The sequence below is a fragment of the Nelusetta ayraudi genome, unplaced genomic scaffold, assembly GCF_046127955.1.
Source record: "Nelusetta ayraudi isolate G7.1 ecotype Tasmania unplaced genomic scaffold, CSIRO-AGI_Nayr_v1 ptg000004l, whole genome shotgun sequence".
NCBI lineage: Eukaryota > Metazoa > Chordata > Actinopteri > Tetraodontiformes > Monacanthidae > Nelusetta > Nelusetta ayraudi.
In genome coordinates, this window is record NW_027466054.1 from 7,140,135 (window position 1) to 7,159,353 (window position 19,219).

The 19,219-nt window shown below is 40.4% G+C and overlaps 1 protein-coding gene across 2 annotated transcripts in view; it reads left to right on the forward strand.

The window, feature by feature from the left end:
* The window catches only part of gstcd (glutathione S-transferase, C-terminal domain containing), a 48,389-nt gene that overhangs the window by 17,442 nt on the left and 11,728 nt on the right, over positions 1-19,219 (forward strand). For both annotated transcript variants that reach the window (XR_012927354.1, XM_076031970.1), the window contains exons 5-7: positions 13,230-13,348; positions 13,659-13,703; positions 14,038-14,166. Coding sequence is in view for 1 of the 2 variants with exons in the window: in XM_076031970.1 (XP_075888085.1) it covers positions 13,230-13,348; positions 13,659-13,703; positions 14,038-14,166 (293 nt within the window). In the remaining variant the exon portion in view is untranslated. The remainder of the gene's footprint in view (positions 1-13,229; positions 13,349-13,658; positions 13,704-14,037; positions 14,167-19,219) is intronic.

Here is a 19,219-nt window from a genome sequence, read left to right on the forward strand (position 1 = left end):
GGTGGTTGGTAAGACTGATGATCGAGAGATTGCAGTTGAAATGTGATTGGCCAAGCTGAAGTATGAGGGGAACTGAGGGCAATAGATAAACAATTGTCAACGTGTGTTGGCAACAGCTAATAAAGGAGGGAAGTTGTTGATTGTTTTGATTTGGCCCCGTTTTTGCACTTTTTCTCTACTATCCAGTCTAAATGTTTAAGCTATCAAGTGCCTCAGTAATCACCACATTATTAAAAATAATGAAAGTGATTTTACGTGGCAGCTTCGGAGCAGATAAATATCAGTATGAAATTTATTACCATATAATTGAGTGACACGTTCCACCTTGCTCACAAAACTATTGAGTCCCCCAAAATAAATCAAATGAAATGTGACGGTGAAAAGATGCTTGGCATGTTTGCTTTCTGCTTCTTTTCCTTTTTTCTTTTTTTTCTTTTTTTTTAAATGCATTTGCACAATTTTAATGGCTTTGGCTGATAAAGTGCACCGACTGTGGTTAGAAAAGGAAGCGTTTCACAGAACATGCCTTGGGGGGAAATACATTTTCACATGTTTTTATGTTGTTACTGATTTGTTTTTTTTTGTATGTGTGTTTGTTTTGCTATCTCTTCTTCCATCTGGGTTTCCTTGGGTGTCCGTCGCAACGTGTGTTCACCAGCTTTTATTCATTTTCTATATCTTTTATGTTCTGCTTCTTTTTCAAACTTTCTCATTTCATCCATATTTTCTGACACCTGTGAGCTCGCCACCAGCCTCTTTAAGATCGTTGGCGTTTATTTGGCTTTGCTTTTGTGTTTTCACCCTTTTTTCACAGCCCCTTCACACACTGCTCTACTGGAATTTCTCAGCCTGTCAACACTGGCTTAGAGAACGGCACTGCTCTCATTATTTCATTCTGTGTCTAATAAACACAGGAATAGATCTGTCGTATTTGGTTTTGTTTCGAACTGGGAAAACGGAAATGCTTCGGAAGCAGCCCTTTCTCTCCTGCTGTGTTCTACATCTCATTAGGCTCTGTAGGTTTCACTGTGGTGGCCTGTAGTGCTCTTCATCTTGTTGCTGGAAGAGTTCCCCCTGTTTTTACACCTGCATGGTGTTGGCTTACGCTGTGATAGGGTTGTGTTGTCAATAATGTGTTGTTTTGTCTGTTTCTACACTCAGCTGAGCATTTATCAATAAACAGTAGTCGCGGAAGTCACAAAAACTCTATAGCTCTACTTTTACTCATGACCATTATTTTTTCAATTTTTGGGGGAAGTTTTCTTCTTGAACCACACAATCCAAGATGACCCCCCCACCCCATCCCTTATTTTTTCTGTGCATATTTTTCCTTGGTTCAAAGTGTCCTACAAAAATGCTGCGTCTGCTAAAACTGGTGCTTAGTTGTATCTTCCCTGTGTTTGGAAGGGGACACACCAAGGTCTTCTCTGCAAGGTGGTCTCAGAGAGGGTGGAACGTGTAAAGGTGTGCCATTGCCTTCTATGGCATCACAAAGGCCTAGTTATTTTAGTTAATGCCTTATAAAAAAAAAAAGTGGAGCAAGTAGGAAAAGTAAAGAATAAACTTTTCCTATTTCTGTAGTGATTGGTTTGAAAGTGTGACGGTGTTATGAAAGAAACATTTCAGTTTAAAGTACTATATGCATACTTTTGATCCTAAGAGAACATGAAATTCCGCTTTGTGGAAACCATTACAAAAAGAATTTACTCTGAGATTATCTTTTTATGATTGAGTGTCTTTTTGCAGTGACAGCATAAACAAAGACATTTCAAGTTGAGCACAAAAACACCATATTCTTTTTCTCAATAAAAGGGCCTTGGCTGAAGAAAGTTCCCTGTAATAAAAGTGAGAGAAGCATGGACAGCTGCTGGCTCCTGGCCAGTCTGCCTTTATTTACCCTTGAGTTAGCCTGGCAAGATAATAGCTAAAAGAGAACCTGGCTCGAAGGTTTTGCAAAGGTAGCACGTGCAAAGATGTTGACTCGGCCCTCCACAGATGCCAGTGCTGTGCCACTTACTCTCCGACTTTGACAGCTCTCGCCGCGCAGAGGGAGCAGGAGATGAAGGTTAAGAGTGTGAACTGAATCAAAACAAGCTAGTTAGTCCAAAATAGCAGTTTTGGTCGATGCTTTTTCAGGCGCAGGAGGAGAAACTGTGTTTTATTTTCATTGCTATTATATTAAAAAAAAATAGAAAGAAACATAATTCCATTAGAACAACTTGACACGGTTGAAGAAAAGGTCATAACAGTTCCCCCCATGGTGAATTTGTTAGAAAGAAGACAAAGACACATCTCTTTTTTTCTTTTGCATAAAGGTTTGTTGTTACAAAAACCCATGAATGGTTTTGTATCCAAATTATGAAAACTGATTGTGCTTAAACTGACTTAAGTTGTTTATGGCCTTTCCATTATCCCCTCCCCCTAAATGGTTGTGTCATCCTTCGTCACTTGCTCTTTTGACATAAGGTTTGAGCTGCTGTGAGAGAAATAACAAAATACCAGAGATTTCAGTGTTGTACATTGTAAACGAAAATTAACTATTCATTCATTCATTCATTCATTCACCAGGTGAAACGTCTGGTAATTGTTAGAACCCGACCAAACTACTGTTTCAGCAGCGTTACGGTTGCTAACGCAATTAATCTCTTCCCTCCGTGTTTCTCTCTTAGTAGCTTCAACTTTTCAATATTTATTGTTCGTCTTCTCCTCCTGTGCCTTCAATCCCATTATGTCTGAGAAACATGAAGCGGAAGGATGAAGATTACCATATGATAAATTCAGAATTGCGCACAATAACCTGAGCTCCATTTCTAACAATGAAATTGAGTGCCTCTGTTATCGGACAGCAGTGAATTCCTTGAGGTTCTGCGCTGCAGTTTACAGATGGGAGCGGGGGAAATAGCAGCTCAAATCCAAGTACCTTAGCAGCCAGAATGTCTGTTTGTGTGCTTGTTTGTTGCTAGGGAGTACATTTGTATCACAAGTAGTGCAAAACTGAGCAAAATCTTTATTTGCCAGCGTGTCAGCTTGCGGCGAGCCTCGGGTCATTCTACTCGAACCGAGCTGTGAATGTGCAGCTCGGGATCAGCGGGATGGGCCAGTCGAGTTCTCTCTAAAGGACAACAATGTTTTGTTTTCCTTTTTTTTCTGCAAGGCAAATACAACCTTGCTGACAGGAGGGATCGATACCGAGCTCCACGGGCTTAAAAGCAGAGGAGCACGGATGCTTTTCCGCCACATGCACTGTACCACAGTCCAGTGAACAGCACAAGCCAAGTCCGCAGCCATCCTACACACCTGACGGCCACCAAAGAGGCAGAGAGAGTTTGCCATGTTTACCTGGCCAGCGCTGCTAAAACAAAGTGCGATTCTACTTGTACGGAGTTGTCTGACAGAGTGTTTTTTTTCCCAAAATAATAATTAACATTCTTCACAACAGACGTAGTGCTGTTGCCACAATAAATTATGGAGGTGTTTGGAAGCCGCTGTTGCTGTGCCTTTTGTCAGTTATTCTGACAAGTCCAGTCGAAACAAAGAGGCTGAGGACGTCTGTGTTTAGACACTCTGACATGTCTCAACACATAACATGGAAGCTTAAGGGCTCCCCTTCATTTTTCACCACTTAATGCCCCCAATCATTTCCTTTTTTTTATGTCTGCAGGGGAAGATTTGCTCTTCGTGACATACATTTCTATTCATGAAGTGGTTGCTGTCAGGGATGTAGCTCCTCCTATCAGGGAAGATGAGAGTGAAAAGTGTATTAAGAATGCTGTAAGTGTATTTGCTCTGTATTGCTGTCTGTGGTAGGCAGCTTCCCCCCTTTGTTGCAGTCTTTTTTTTTAAGGCAGTCCTTCAGAGCTAATCTCTTTTTTTTTGTATTACAAACATCAAAAACATCATATGTCAGAAAACATGTACCTTTAAAAGAAATGTGTGCCTGTTTTACACATTATTTAATTACAAAGTTGATCTAAGAACTATTTATAAAAAATACTCTAAAGTGATACCAGAAACACCTTTAAAAAAAAAAAAGTGAGTTGTAGTTCATTTAAAGTTATAGGGAAAGTGATTAGCAGTTGTGGATGGAAGTCTGCCTTTGTCTTCGCAACAAAGAGGTCAGAAAAATGACATATCTGAGAAGGCAAAACTGACGTCAGTCAGTGACATGTTGCTTCCTCTACTTTCAAAACAAACTGTGCAGACAAATGAGGTATACGCTGTGACCTGCAAGAAGGACAACAACTTCTCCATAACTGTGCAGAGCTCTTGCCTACAGCTACGTCTGCTCGTGTTTTGACTGATATTCCAACACTGTTGAGCGATGCACAGTGAGACCTTTCATCCTCCTGTTTGTCCTCATTACCTATAGTTTTCATTATGTAAACCTTATCAAACAAATTTGAAAATGTGAGTGACTAATGCACTAGAAGAATGTTTGTGTGACAACTTGTCAACAGAGGGATCTTTTCATGATTTGAAAGTTTTTCCAGTGAGCTCAGCAGGACAGCCCACTGTTTGTCTGCATAGCCTCAAACCTTTCTATATACCTTGAAAACAGTTGTCAGTATGTATTGCCCAGCATTTTCTCTGCTGTCACAAAAGACTATTGTGATAGTTTTTTTTTCATGTTTATGCCCAATTAAAAAAAATGATATTGCTGCGAGAGATAACTTTGTTTTAAAAAGATGTTTGAGTCATTCATTGATATAGAAAGTTTCAAATCAAAAGCAATGGCCGCAGATAAAACCTTGTTTGTTTACCAAAATGGTTTTCTTTTTTTAAAATATAGCATTTAAAGCCTGGGACACCAGGTGGAATGTTTCCTTTTGGTTCCTCTTCCATGTCAATCTGATAAAGAGAAAAGAGGAAGGAAAACTTGATGATAAACAAACCACTTGTCTGTCACATTGAAGGGGACCAGTCAGGTTTTGTTTTCATTAAAGTTTTGCAAATTTAAATCTGCTAATTTGATACTCAGTGCTCCAGGGTTAGTGTGAGTTACAGTATAATTGAATGCGGGTTTATAATTAGCCTTCAATGGTGCTATTATATGGCTACCTTTCTATACTTTAAGTTTGATATTTAATTCTTTCGAAATTGTGTCACCCCACAAACTTTGTCTTGACAACTACCGTGAAGCTTTACCTTTATGCTGTAGACTCTGCAGACCTTTTTCATTTAAAAAAAGAAGCACTTTGCCCACTCCTCTGAGCCAGTCTCACAGGGTGTACCATATATATCCATCCCTGAAGCGTCCCTCATGTAGGGGCTTATTGAAATACATGGTAATCCGTTTTGTTGATGAGCTCCAGGCACCTTGCTTATTAGCTCTTTATTTTGGCTGGTGGTTTCACAGGTGTAAACCTAATTGTTTAGTTCACAGCACTTATGGGAGCAGATGTTTGCCATTGAATGTAGCATAGTGTTTCGTCCCAGTTAGGGTTGCCATTGCATTAACTGGAAGACATATGGCTTTGTGCAAAACATGGAAATGGTTAAATGATTCCTTTAGTGATTTTACAACAGGTCACCTGTACATTTTAAAGACTGTTGACTACAGTTTGCAACATCGACTGCGACAGTTAAAGCTAACACAAGCGACACTTGGCTTATAACAGTGAAGCAGCATTCCAAAAATCACAAATGCCGTTCATAAGACGGATTAAAGACAGCCAACCTAAACGCTTTGAGATATAACGAGATCTGCGTTGTCAGGTCTGATTGTGTCCAAGGAGAATCAACAGTCACATTTTTTGGTGCACTTAGCCGACCACCTGCACATGTAGTGTGGCCCTATGTGTTTATTTGTAGCCTGACTGTGCAATAATCAACCTCACAATAGCGCTGACAATGCACCCTCATCCGCACCAATATGATCAATTTGAGGCCATAGTGGTTTGACTAATTTCACCGCAGAGATCCCTGTACACTGAGCACTGGGAATAAATGGCAAAAACAAAGTGTGTCAATAATTCTGTGCTAGTGTTTTTGCACCAGGCCATGGTTTGCACATTGGAGTAGGGCAATTGTTACACATAATTCATCGGACTTCTTTGGAAATAATTACAAAAGGAATCACATTGTGGGAATAATTACACAGCATAATATTTTATTGACTGAAAATCTTCAACATAGCACATCAATGATTCGCATGTGAGCTGAGAAGGTTGGGCTTCACGTCAACTCTTGCGTAGCATTATTGTAGTTGCAAGTTTCAAAATTTGTTGAAGCTGTACCACGTGCACACACACACGCACACTCCTCCATCATACTGAAGCTCCATGAGCATAATTTGTATAAACTCACATTTTATTATGTTACTGGTGTGAAGTCATGTGTGAAAATGGTCTGGAAAAATACAATTAAATGCGTAAACAACACGTCAAGTGTGTAAGGACCTTTAGGCAACTAATATTTTTTTTTTATTTCACATAACACACTCACTTTGTGACACGAGAGCTTTTTTATCTGCCTGAAGCCAGAAAGAACTGTTGTAATGCATGATAAGGTATCGAACAGAACAGACTGGAAATGAAATTCAGTACAATACAGTTTTACTCGCAACCCAGTAGGCAGCTGGAAAAATAAATAAATAAGCTGGATCAGTATTGAGGTCCTTCATTAAAAAAAATGCAAAATATTTATATATTTATGAATATATAAATATAAATAGTAAGCTTCAATCTTTGCCCATCCTGGTGTTTGCTCTCTAAACCAGCATGTATTCTTTGAGATAACAGCCGGTTTGTGCGGGGACCAAACAGAGGTCCCCTGTGCCACAGCAGTGTGTTTACATTCTAATCTGTGTGATGGACTTGCCTGATAAAGCCCCAGGCAGGTCTGCTGCATCAGGGGAGAAAGGCGGAGATCAAGGCTCTCTGCCAGCAGCAGCAGCAGTGGCGGCGGCGGTGGCGGTAGGCATCATGTAGGCAGCAGTCGAGGACATGCTGGCTAATGGATCCTCACTCTCCCGCAGTCATGCACTTGCGGCAGAGGTTTCCCCTCACCGAGCCTTAAAACATGTCTAGAGAGTGTCAACCTGCCTGAACATAAAACAAACAAACAAAAAAACAAGCAAGCAAAGACAAGAAAGCTGATACTTGAGTCCCAGCCCCCTTTAAGTCCTGTTGCTTGGTTTTGTATCACTACTCATGTGGGTGAAATGGTGTCCGTGACTCTGTTAATAAATTCTTTCACCACCAGTGCGCTCTGCACACTAGAAAAGGAGGTTAAACTGGCAAGAGGGTAAAACACCTGAGCCCTGTCTCACAGCGGCCAACAAAGCCTGCTGAGGTCAAAGAGGCGTGAAAGAGAAAGCAATTACATTTTAACTCCGCTGGAGGGTTTTAATTACAGCTTTTGTCCATCTGTGCAAACAAATATTCCGCTTAACATACAGAATATTTGAACCCAGTGCCATGAAGGAATGATGGAGAAAGTACATAGGGTAGACCTAAATTAATACTCCAGAATTTTCTCCTTGATGGTTTGCTTGTTGCTGGGTTATAACCACAATGTTTTTAGACATATGACTTTTTGAAATTATAGGTTCTGTGAACTGCAGTTACTTTTTTGATCTTGATGTTAGACATTTTAAACAATAAGGTACAAAATCTTAATCTGAAGATGCTCAGGGTACTTTTAAAGCCCACATATGGGAGCACGTTGGCTTCTCCAATGTCAAGATGTGTAGAGAGTAGAAAAGTAGATGGACAAGACCAAGAACATTATCCATTGTGTGCTGCAACTTTAATTCCGTCCATTGCAATTCCATCCATCCCCTAATATTCTCTCTCTTATCAAAAAAGGTTCTAGTAGCTGTGGGGCTAATTATGGCGTACCAGGCCTCCTCCCTAAGGTGTCCCCAGGCCAGGTGGGATATGCAATCCTTTCAGTGAGTCCTGGGCCTTCATCCAGGGGGACATTCCTGGAACACCTCCAAGGGGTGGCGTTCTGAATGTCAAAACAACCTGAATGCCGATGAGCAGCAGCTCTAGTTACGTTGTCTTCTCCGTCCAGAGCTCCTCACCAGCCACTCTCCAGAAAAAAACCTTGTTTAACCACTAGTATCCTAATCCCACTCCTTGCGATCGCTACCCAACAGTCAAGATCACAGATAATCGGCAGATTAGGGCCAAATCTGTATATGGAGAGTTTTGCTTTGCTACTCAGCTCTTTCTTCAATGGTTTGTGCAAGTGCCTGCATTGCAGCAGATGTCACCCAAAAACATCTGCTCCACCTTCCCAACACTTGTGAGCAAGACCCCAGGGTACTTGATCGCTCAGGCTGTAGCTCAGTTCTCTGCTCAGTCTGAGCAACCCACCACATTTCAACAGAGGACCAATGGCCTCTAAATTCAAGATGTGGAGTTTAATCCCAGCTAGATTTCTGAAATTAAAATCTGAATTTGTCTTTTCTATCATCGCTTATCCTGCACCCTGGGAGGTAGCGGGGAATTCTGGAGTCAATCCTTGCAATGAAGTTGAGGGTACAGTCTTGACAATTGTAGGGCCACATAGAGAGACTCTGAACTCTCACGGCATCTCAAAGGAGCAACTGCTATCCAAAAAATCTAGTGAAAGACTGGACAAATTGTTTTAGATCAATGGGGCTCAATGACTGTTTTAAAGGACATTGCTTTGATCTTTCTATCCCTACTGCATCAGAAACGGCTTACTCTCTCACTACTTCAATCCCTTAACTTTGCTTTACTGAAATGAAAGTGATCAGCACTTCTGGGAAGAAACAGCCTGTGTTGCTGACTTTGCAAAAGCAATTAGGGCTTTTCTGACATATAAGCGCCCAGAATAGATAACAATTTACCACATCCTTTTCTGAAATCTTAGCACCCTTTCTACTGGGTGGTAAATAATTCATTTTGGGCACAAAAGCTTTCCCTCTCTATGAGAAAATTCTTGTGCTTTTTTGCATTTTGAGCAACAAAAAAAAAGACAAACAATATGAATATGAAAAGATTATTTTCTCTAGGTCACAATTATTTAACCCTGCCCTCTCAGGTTATACAAGACTACATCCGTATTGAGTCAGTTCTATTTTAAGGAATCATTTAAATCATCTTGTGATGTTACTGTGGCTGTTGATGTTATTATATATATATATATATATATATATATATATATATATATATATATATATATATATATATATATATATACATGTGTGTGCGTGCGTGTCATTTAGGAAGTGTTGGTTAAACACTGCAATGAGGAGCTGTATCCACTGTTCACACACTGGCAAAGAAAATGCATCTCAAAAGAAGTCCCAGAATGCATGTTTTATTTATTTTTCATTCCTTTCAGTAGTTTCTCAGTCACAGAGAAACTACACACACTACTTTTAGTTCACTTCCGTCAGGGACCATTTTTTACACGTTGATTTAAATTTTTCATACCTACATATGTAACTCTCTGCTTAAAAAAACAACACCAAAAAAACAGTGCCTGGCTACATAACTGGCACTCCTCCTCTTGCTCATACATGGGTTGCGATGAAGGAGCAGAGTTGAGTTAATGTCCACCTGTCAGCAACTCTTTTCACTTGCAGATCTTTTTTGCATGGCTGGATGACAGCTGCAGGCGGTTGCTGTCGCACTTGTGATTGCTGCATCTGTTTATAACGCTGCTGGAAGACAGACAGTCGTGTGTTGGTGTGTGCGTGAAGGGAAGAAAAAGAATATGATTGTGGGAATCCAATCACCATGCAGAGAGGGTCTCTCTCCATCTTAGCTGTGTGTGAATTACATGGTCTGTGATTGTTTTTCATTTTTCAAGTTAGTGGCCAGCGCTTTTCCTTCTCAAAACCTTTGTGTTGCATCCTGCTTTGCGGCATCCCACTCCTATTTTGCAAATTCTGTCTCTAAAAAAATTCTACTTCTGGTTTTGCTTGGGGACTTTATTTGTTTCCAGCTGACAACCCTGGAATTGTGTATTCATGTCATGATTTTCATATTGAATTGAGAGCCCATCTGCTGGCGAATAAGTACCCTTCCTGTGCTGGTAACTAATATTGGGAGAGCGCTAATTGAATTGCATCCGATGGGATTTTGTTGTTGAGAGAGCAAAGAAGTAGGGGTGATTTAAAACTTGAGTGAATGATTGCCCAATGCAGCTTCCATTTGTCTGTATCATTCCAGACAGTCACAGATACTTGTGATCAAACCTGACTCCACCCAAACTATTAAGGACAAATATCAACACTGTCAGCTGGCTTTTCCGGCTCGCCTTATGTCTTTTTTTAATTAATAAATGAGTAAATATGTATGACATCCTGGTTGAGACGATAGTAAACTGCACTTGAGGAATAGGAAAACATATCCAGATTGTTTGAAAGTGTCTGGGGTGTTAATGGAGAGGTTGCCAATAAAGACTCGTACAGGAGATTCACAAGCACACAGGCTACTTTAAAGGTAATGTCAAATGACATTCTTAGGTTCCTGAAGGTATCGCCAGTAGAGGCAGCAAGGTATTTTGTTTCATTTTCAGGGCATTATAAAGTCAGACATGAAGATGTCTCATAAATACACTTAGAAGCAAGGTGGTACCAAAGAAGAGCTGAAGACTCTTCAAGGACTCATTTGTATACATAAAAAACTTTGTTAGTTGTAATGCTGTCGGTCCAAACGGAGTAAAGCCGACTAAAGTTTGAACAGTAGCCGTTTTCTGCATTTCAAATACTGACCTTTCTTCACCTCCTTTACCTTCCAACGCATACCTTCAAATAAAGACACACGCCTCGGGCAGAGTGCTCTTATTCCTGTTTAATAGTCCTATTAGGTATTCAAAGTAATAATTATCATTATTTTTACTTTCACACACACTTAGTGATAAACTTGAGTGTATGGGATGCAATCGCGGGAGCTCAGGCTGTGAACTTGTCACCTCTTTTTTACACCCAATCCCACAATGAAAGATGAAAGTGAATACAAAGAGAGAGGTCAGCAGGCATGGTCCATCTCTTCTGCTGCCACCTACTCTGTCCAGCGCAGCCCAATTTTCTTTGACCTGAAGCTGTGTGCTGACCCATCGCCAAAAAGAAAATCCTGTTTGAATGGGAATGCTCAAAATCAATTTCACACACATGCACACACACACGCGCGCACATGCACGCACACATCCGAGCGCATAAAATCTTTTGATTTTGACTGTATACACCTTTTGTACAGCTCAGTTTCGTTCGGTTTTGTGTGTTTGACCTCAGTCTCATGTCCTTTTGAATGAAGCACAATCTCTATCAGATGAACAAAGGCATGTGAATGAATTTTGCAAGCTGCTTGACTCCACATAAGCTTGTATCCCCTGAAATACCTATTTGCATCCTCTAGTCTCCACCCAATATTTTGTGTGTTCTGTCTGGTGTGCTGGACTTGCGCCTTATTTAGCCACTGTGACAGACAGAACTGTCATTGTGAACCCTTATTAGATCAGTTTCACCATTAGCTAGTGTGTGCAATGATGTTTGCATGCGTTTTACAACGTTTTTGCAAACCCTTTAGTAAATCCGGCCCTTTGTGTGATGACGACATTCCTATTAACAATCTATTGGCTATTGGCTTTGAGGATCCATCCAGGTTTCTTTCTCAATCATTTTCTAGACTTGCTCAACAAGTAGGTGAAAAGTCTCCCTGAGATAACTTTGTTTTAATATGGAGAAATACAAATTAAGTTGAATTGAATTCTTGTGAAGTTATATTAAAAAAAATGTTGTTGTCCATTAACACACAAGGCTGGGATAAAGATTGAAGCATTAAGCTGCAAGAGTCCCATTGATGTCCTCATTGTTGGTGGTAAAGAAGTCAGAGTGCGAATAACAGTACCAAGATTATCTAAGCCTTTATTGTCCCACAGTGGCAAAACTTGCAGTGTATGTAGCAGCCAAGTAGTAGCAGTAATAATAAAAATATAAAATGTGGGTCTTGTGCATGCAAAAAATTGTGTTCATGCAAAAATATAAACAATATAAACTATGTACAGGGTTTAAGGTGCATATTGTATGTAATGCAACTTCGATCATGCAGAAAATTACACATGTCAAGTGGGATGACCTGATGTAGGTCAGAGGATGCGTTTAAGACTTATTCTCTGTTTGGGTCAGGGTTGTTTTCTCTTTTTGGTTTTGTAAACAATGAAGGAACGTGAAATAACATAGTTTACATGTACAAGTCAGTTGTTTTTGTTTTTGCACTGTTCTCACAATCCAGTGTCCCTCCCCTCTTCGCTGCCTTTCTTCCTTGCCGACTTTCATCAGTGACAAAAATTGCGGTCGGCTTCTAGAAGCGATCAGATGCACTAAAGGCCCCCTTCAGTGCACCTGAAACACACAAGTGTCTTACGTTACTCGTCCAAATTAGATGCGGAGTTTCTTGGTTTACCCTCCAGCTACGTCTCTGTGTTTAAATCGTGTTACTTTATGTTGTGTGGGGAAAACCTTAATAAAAGCCAGCATGAGCATGAGATTTTTTTTTCCGTCGTCATGTCAGTCAAAAGAGAATTTTCTTTGTCTGCCTGTCCAACCCCTGTTGTCACACACCACGCAGGAAAATGTGACACTTTGTAGTTTCCCAATATTCTGGCTGCGTAGACGTGGGAGCGTGCGTGACTCGAAGGTAAATAAAACACAAATCAATCCGGTTTTATGGAGCGGAGATGCCATCGACACAGCGCGTTGACGGCCCGTTCAAGACGTGCCGCGCGAGAAGAGGGGAGAGGAAGATGAAGGAGATTGAAATGTGCAAAGACTTAATGGGCTACGCTGTGCTCCCACTGCACCACAAAGCTGGGCTCCCAAATGAGGCGGACATGAAATTTTTGGCTTGAAATTTTCCTTCTTGGTTTTTGCTGAAGGATTTTTTTTGTCTTTCCTTTGTGCAGTTAGAATCATGCTGATGAGAGAAGTAGGGACCTTTTAATTTGTCCGCTGTGATGATTAGCCAGAATTGAGAGTTGTTTTAGTGGCCCAGACTGCTTGAAAAAAAAAAAAATTGAACTTGTACCAAAAAAAGTTCTCAAAATATTTCTATCATATTTTTATTTGCGGTTAGGTTTTAGCTTTAAAAATCATGCTTTTCTTTTTCCTTTAACTCCATTTTGAGCCAGCCAAGCTGTACAGTCATACAGTGATAATAAACTTGTATAGTATGGGTGTCTAAAAACCTGTTGCACCCCTCTTTGTGCTCCCCTGCATTTAGAATTTCTTTTTTTTTATCTTTTAGCAGGGAAAATGTCAAACATCCGTGCAGTCAGGAAACGGCAACAGCTGAATAACTTGGTTGCCATGGTTACTGAGCTAGCCAGGCCTGGATACACCGTGGTGGATTTCTGCAGCGGAACGGTACGTTGCTGTCGCCTGCGCATGTGTATTTATCAGCACGACACCTGAACACATTACATTAGATTACACAACTACATTAGACCGCCGCTCCGTAATTCAATAAACAAAACAAAACAAAACAAAAAAAATCATTTTATTTTTCTCCTGGACGTACTGATGGCTCAGGCGATTACATTGAAAATGCGCTAAGTGGTGTTGTTGCATAGACAAAGGGTCAGTGATTCATTGGAAAGGGCAGCGCTGATCATGATTTCCTCCGACGTGTCCCTTTTATGCATCTTGTTCTTTTTTTCTCCCTCACCTAATGCAGGGCCATGTGGGGATCGTCCTGGCTCACACACTCCCAGACTGCCAGGTAATGTGTGTGTGTGGGAGGTGTTGTGTGACCCGCACTCACTCTTTAGTGTGCCCTGATAGTAGAAGTTCAGACGAGTTGCTAATTTCCATTGGTAATTAGCTCCACCTGATTGGTAGCTTATTTTTTTGTTAACATTATGTCGACCATCTCTTCATATTTTAGCACATTTAGCTTTGAAATCCTTTCCCTAAAAGCATGGAGGCCTTGTTTGCAGCAGTGTTTAATATCCTCGTGTGTCCCCACTGTGTGCGTGTGTGTTTCTTTTTGTGTATATTCTTTACTATTACTATGATATTTTACTGTTATTATTTAATTATTTCTTTTCTTGAAGGTCATCCTTATAGAGAACAAAGAGGAGTCTCTGGTCAGGGCCCAAAGTCGGAGCGCTGAGCTCGGGCTGGAAAACATCGGCTTCATCCAGGCCAACCTGGACAACTTCACCGGAACGTTTCATGTTGGGGTGAGTACAGCCCGTTCAAAGTTCAGCAGCTGTCACATGATTCAGGGTACAAACGTCGGTGCACATTGATGAACTGCATCAAAGGTCTATGATTTATTTGTGACTGAAATTATTTTTTGTTGCTTACTCAAACTGTGTTAGACAGGCAGAGGAAACAAAAAGACAATTACCTATTACACTCTAAATATATTTGTGCCATTAAGTACTAGGTAAAGAATTAAAAAAATAAATAAATATTGAAACTGTTTGTCAATCTTTGGACAGGGCAAATCCCAAAGTGGCTGGTTTCTAGTAAAATAAAACTTTATTGAGCTCTGATCAGACTGGTATTACTATTCAGTTCAGATCAGTTTATTGCAATGTGAGATATACAATAGATAGAACAGAATATGTTATTTGTTAACCTGTTTTGCCTGTCAATAATATTTGCAAGGAGGGTGTTGGATATCATGGAGGTCTCACTTTATAATGTCAAGAAGAAAAAAACCCTGCTATTTATCAATAATTTGCTGGTTGCCGCGTTTTGTAAAGCTGCTGTTATGTCTTTAGTTTGAACGGAAAATTTTCCCCCTTTTTACACATTCTTATTGACAGGCTGTCATGCAGAGTAGCACCAATATCACTTCCTTTTTTCACCGTACTTGCAATATTACTGCAGTTACACTCTTTGACTCCCACTGAAGCAAACAACATCGTTTTCCAAAGTCTTACAGCAGGCTTTTAACACACTCATCAAGGGAAATACAGTCCTTTAGGGAGGGAAATATGTATTCTGCAGTGATAAATGGAGTCCAGATGCTAAATTCTGCAAGAAGTTAAATATCTTCTCTCCCTAATGGTGTTCAGCATAAAACAAAGGTCTGCCTGCCGTGATAATTGTGCACATTTTTATTCCACACATTTTTTTCCGTTGCAAATTAAAGGCTCTATGCCTCTGTATATGTTTGCTGTTTGGAAGCACATTTATTTTCGTTTAAAAAAAAACAAAAAAACAAAGTTCTCGTGTTTTCTGAAAACAATAGCTTTCGTCTTTGCTGCTTGAACGAAGTCTGACTTCCCTCTCCGTCACAGTCGCAGCCTTTAGGCTTCCAGCGTCGCACGCAAACACAATATTTTTAGTCCATAAGTGAAGTGCCGCCACAGGTTACACACAAAGGCTTGACATTCCATCTGCTTTTTCCAAAAAACCAAAGGTACCGGCACACGCTTATTACTGTCGGTGCAGCTAAATGGCCCTTCATTTTCTGAAGAGCGGCTTTTAATCAGAACGCTTTTAGTCTGCGAACCTCTGTCGAGCAGCATGCGGCATTCTCCCGTCTCTGTTCTTTAGAAGGCTGAAAGGTTTTGGTACGACAGGGAAGGAGCAAGAGAAAGCTTCAGCTTGGTGAAGACACAAGTGTTTGAGAGTCTGCTGATTCTTTATGGCACATTGTTATACATATATGTATATATATATACACATATATATATATATATATATATATATATATATATATATATATATATATATACATATACACACATATATATATATATCTTCATTGGTCAGTTACATATCTTTTTTCAAAACACAAATACACTAATAAAACAGTCGGTATTAAAATAAAACTTAACATCAGTAATTATACGGCGTAAATATAAAGCGTTGCTTTTATGTTTCTTTCAGAAAAGGTAGATGAACAAAAAAGACAGTCAGCCAGCAAGAATTAGACTGAGCACCTCTTGGTTTCAGTGCCTACAATCCAAAGAAGAAACTGAGATAATAACTGGGCTTATCCAGAGTAGATGCATTGAAATGCATTGTCAGAACAAGCAGATCAATGACGGAAAACTTGAAAACTATAGAAAGGATTGCACAACACTACCACGTGTCCACTTTCCAGTATGTAACATTCATCCTCTGTGTAATATTCCTGCCCACATATGATCCATTTTAACCTCTGAAATGCATTAATCCAGTGTCAGAGGGAGGTCAGATTTTCCATTTTCAGCATATCAACATGTTGAACATGATGATAGCTGTCCCACGAGGTTTATAGCCTTTTGCCAGGAGATTTTGGCGCAAGTCTTTTCTGACAAAAGTGCAACATGTTTGATAGCATCGGGTCCTAGTATACATTCAGAACCAACTAATGGGTCACGGTACTTTTTGATTCCTCTGTTTCATTACTTTGAATTAATTGATCTTCTTGAGAAACTGCATATTTTGCCCCTTATTAGTTAATGTCCAGGTGATTGGAATTATACAGATGTAGCAAAATAATACCTGTGAGAAAATACCAACATTTTGCAAATTTGTTAATACATATATGACATTTTAAGCATTCATAAAGTCATATAGCTCAAATGTCGTATCACTTAGATATTTTAATGTGAATTATGAAAAATATATGCACTATATATAAATAAACTGCAAGAGAAAATTGTTTTCCTGAAAATAATAAAATACAATCATTTATTTGTTTTTCCATTTGAGATCCAGGCAGTGGCATCTTTGTATGAGGAATAGAAAGTGAGTCATTGACCAATGTGTAACAGGGTGCTTGCATTGTGTCTAAAGTGCTCCCACACAGGACTGCATTTTGCCGACTTCCTGTCTGTTGAGGCCATCACTCACCGGATGCGTCATGACTAAATGACGCCAAAGTGTGGCTCTTTGTGGCCGATTAATAACACATCAAAACTGTTCAGAAGGGCCGCGATGCAATTTGGCATCATTGCAGCAGACGTTTCACCACTGAAAACTTTCTGTGTCAGCACATAAATAACATTTGGCTGCCAGCAGTCATGGCGATAGAGCCTATTGAGCCAAACTGCACCTGGAAGTTTGTCCAATATAAATTGTGGGTGGACATGTTTTAATAGACTATGTAGCTGTCATATGAGTCGGTCTTATGTTCCTTTCTGCACAGCCAGACTCCAATAATGTTGAACAGCCTGTTAAACCCAACAAATGTTTCCAGTTTGCGCTGTAAACATGCAACCCCTACAGTGCTGCGTATTGCTATATTACCAACACCCCCACTGTCCCCCTTTCAATTTGTTGAGTCCTGACCTTTGGAGTCATCTTGCAAGTTTCCAGAGGCCAGTTTGGACTTTGCAATGTTAGCAGCGTTGAAAGGGTTGAAAGGGTTGAAAGGTCAGCGCGCCTCAGGACCAGCTGGCAGCTTGTCTGAGTGCTGCACTGCCCTGTTTGTTTTCGGCGAGGTTAAACTTCCTGCTTTGTAAACCTGATTAATTCTGCACGGCTTCATGCAACAGCGAGATAAATATTTTAGTAGCCTTCAACCCCGATAGTTAATAGAGCTACAAAGACTCAAATTTATCACTGTGCTCCACTCGCTGGTGCAATGGAACTACGTTTCTGTCCAATTCATAACCTCCACCCTAGTTCCCTGAATTAGTGGCAATATTGCATTTTCTATTAATTTAAAAGTTTCTAATTATGCTTAATCAAGGCCAGTTTTAATGGGGATGATGTCACACATGGTAGAGTCCATAAAAATGAAAAAGCCTCTGCTGTAGAGGAGCCATATTCCTGTTTTTATTTATCCTCTTGGGCCTCATCAGCCCCGGGCTGTTGTCTGCACTTTGTGTTCTCAGGTCAGTGTGTCATCACCCAGACACGCTGGGTACATACATCTTGTAGCCTAGTTTCCAAAAAGCCATCTCTTCATTCTTTACCGTAATTCGCCGTGGCTTCCTAGCATCGTCCCTCTGCTCAGACCCTGTCCACATGGCAACAGACACAGCACTGGAATATATCTTTTATACTTTATTGGAGACGCCTCCCTATCACCTGCCCCTAACAAAGTGACTGGTTATTATATAAAGAAATACATGTTGTGTGTTCATAGATGTGCATATCTATTTCCATTCTCCATTCTCATTCTCAACCAGTCTGTTCATTCTCCTTTGAACACTGACAATAACAAGGTTCCTCCACACAACTGCAACTGGGTATTTTCTCTTTTTTTGGACGATTCTCACTGGAGATGGTTGTGAAAATCCCAGTAGGTCAATAGTTGGTGAAATACTCAGACCTGCCTCTTTGCCACCAAGAAAAACCATGTTCACCACATCCAAAGTAACTTCCATTTCCTCCCCATCCCCCTGATGCTCACTTTGAACTTCAGGAAGTCATCTTCACCTCATTTACTTACCTAAATGCATAGAGTTGCTTCCATGCTGATTAGCCTTTTGCTGCAAAAGCTATTGAACATTGCAGCTTCCAAAGCATCCCTGGAATGTACGTGCAGAGGCATTTCTGTATGAGACGGGCTCTTAAATTCATCCCTCTCCTGCCCTGCGCGTGATTGCATGATTCAAACCTGAACAATATCGTTGCCTCATGCGTTGCTTTGGTTCTTGTTTTGCGTTGCAGATATTTCTACATGAAGATCCAGCCATCACACCCATCTCCAAGCCTTTAATGTATAATACATGGGGCCATTTTTAGCCAGGTTCATTTAATCAGGCTAATTAAGTTGAGGCGTCTCTATTTTTAGCCTCTCCTCTGTGCGGTGGCACAATCTCAGGTGCTAGATCAAGCTCTGAAGCAGCTTCCACACACAGTTGATTTAGTTTTTTTTTTTTTTCTTTCTTACCCCCACTCCCTCCTGTCAGATAACACCGAGCCAGCAGACCTCAGCAGCCGCAGGAAAGACGTGCAGCTCAAAGCTGATCTGGATTTTATTGGATCCAGGTGCTTTTATTGGTTCTCCTGATGGGTCAGATAGTTTGCTTTATGAAATGTAGTTTGGTACACGCCTCACAACGGGAGGATTCTCCTAGATGATCGGACGGATTTTGTCTTAGTTTACGATGTAACTCCAAGGCCTTTTTCTTACCCATCAGAAAAAGAATAAAGCACTGAAACGCAAAAGAAAAGTGTGTGATGTAACCCTTTTTAAGGCTTTAGCGTGCTTCTTCAAAGCTTGCTGTGAACCCTTTCAGGAGGACGTGATGTTGAAAAGGTAGAACAGCAGTTAGATTCATCGCACGCGCACACACGCAGTTTATTTGAGTGAATAATGCAGCCTTATTAGCCGTC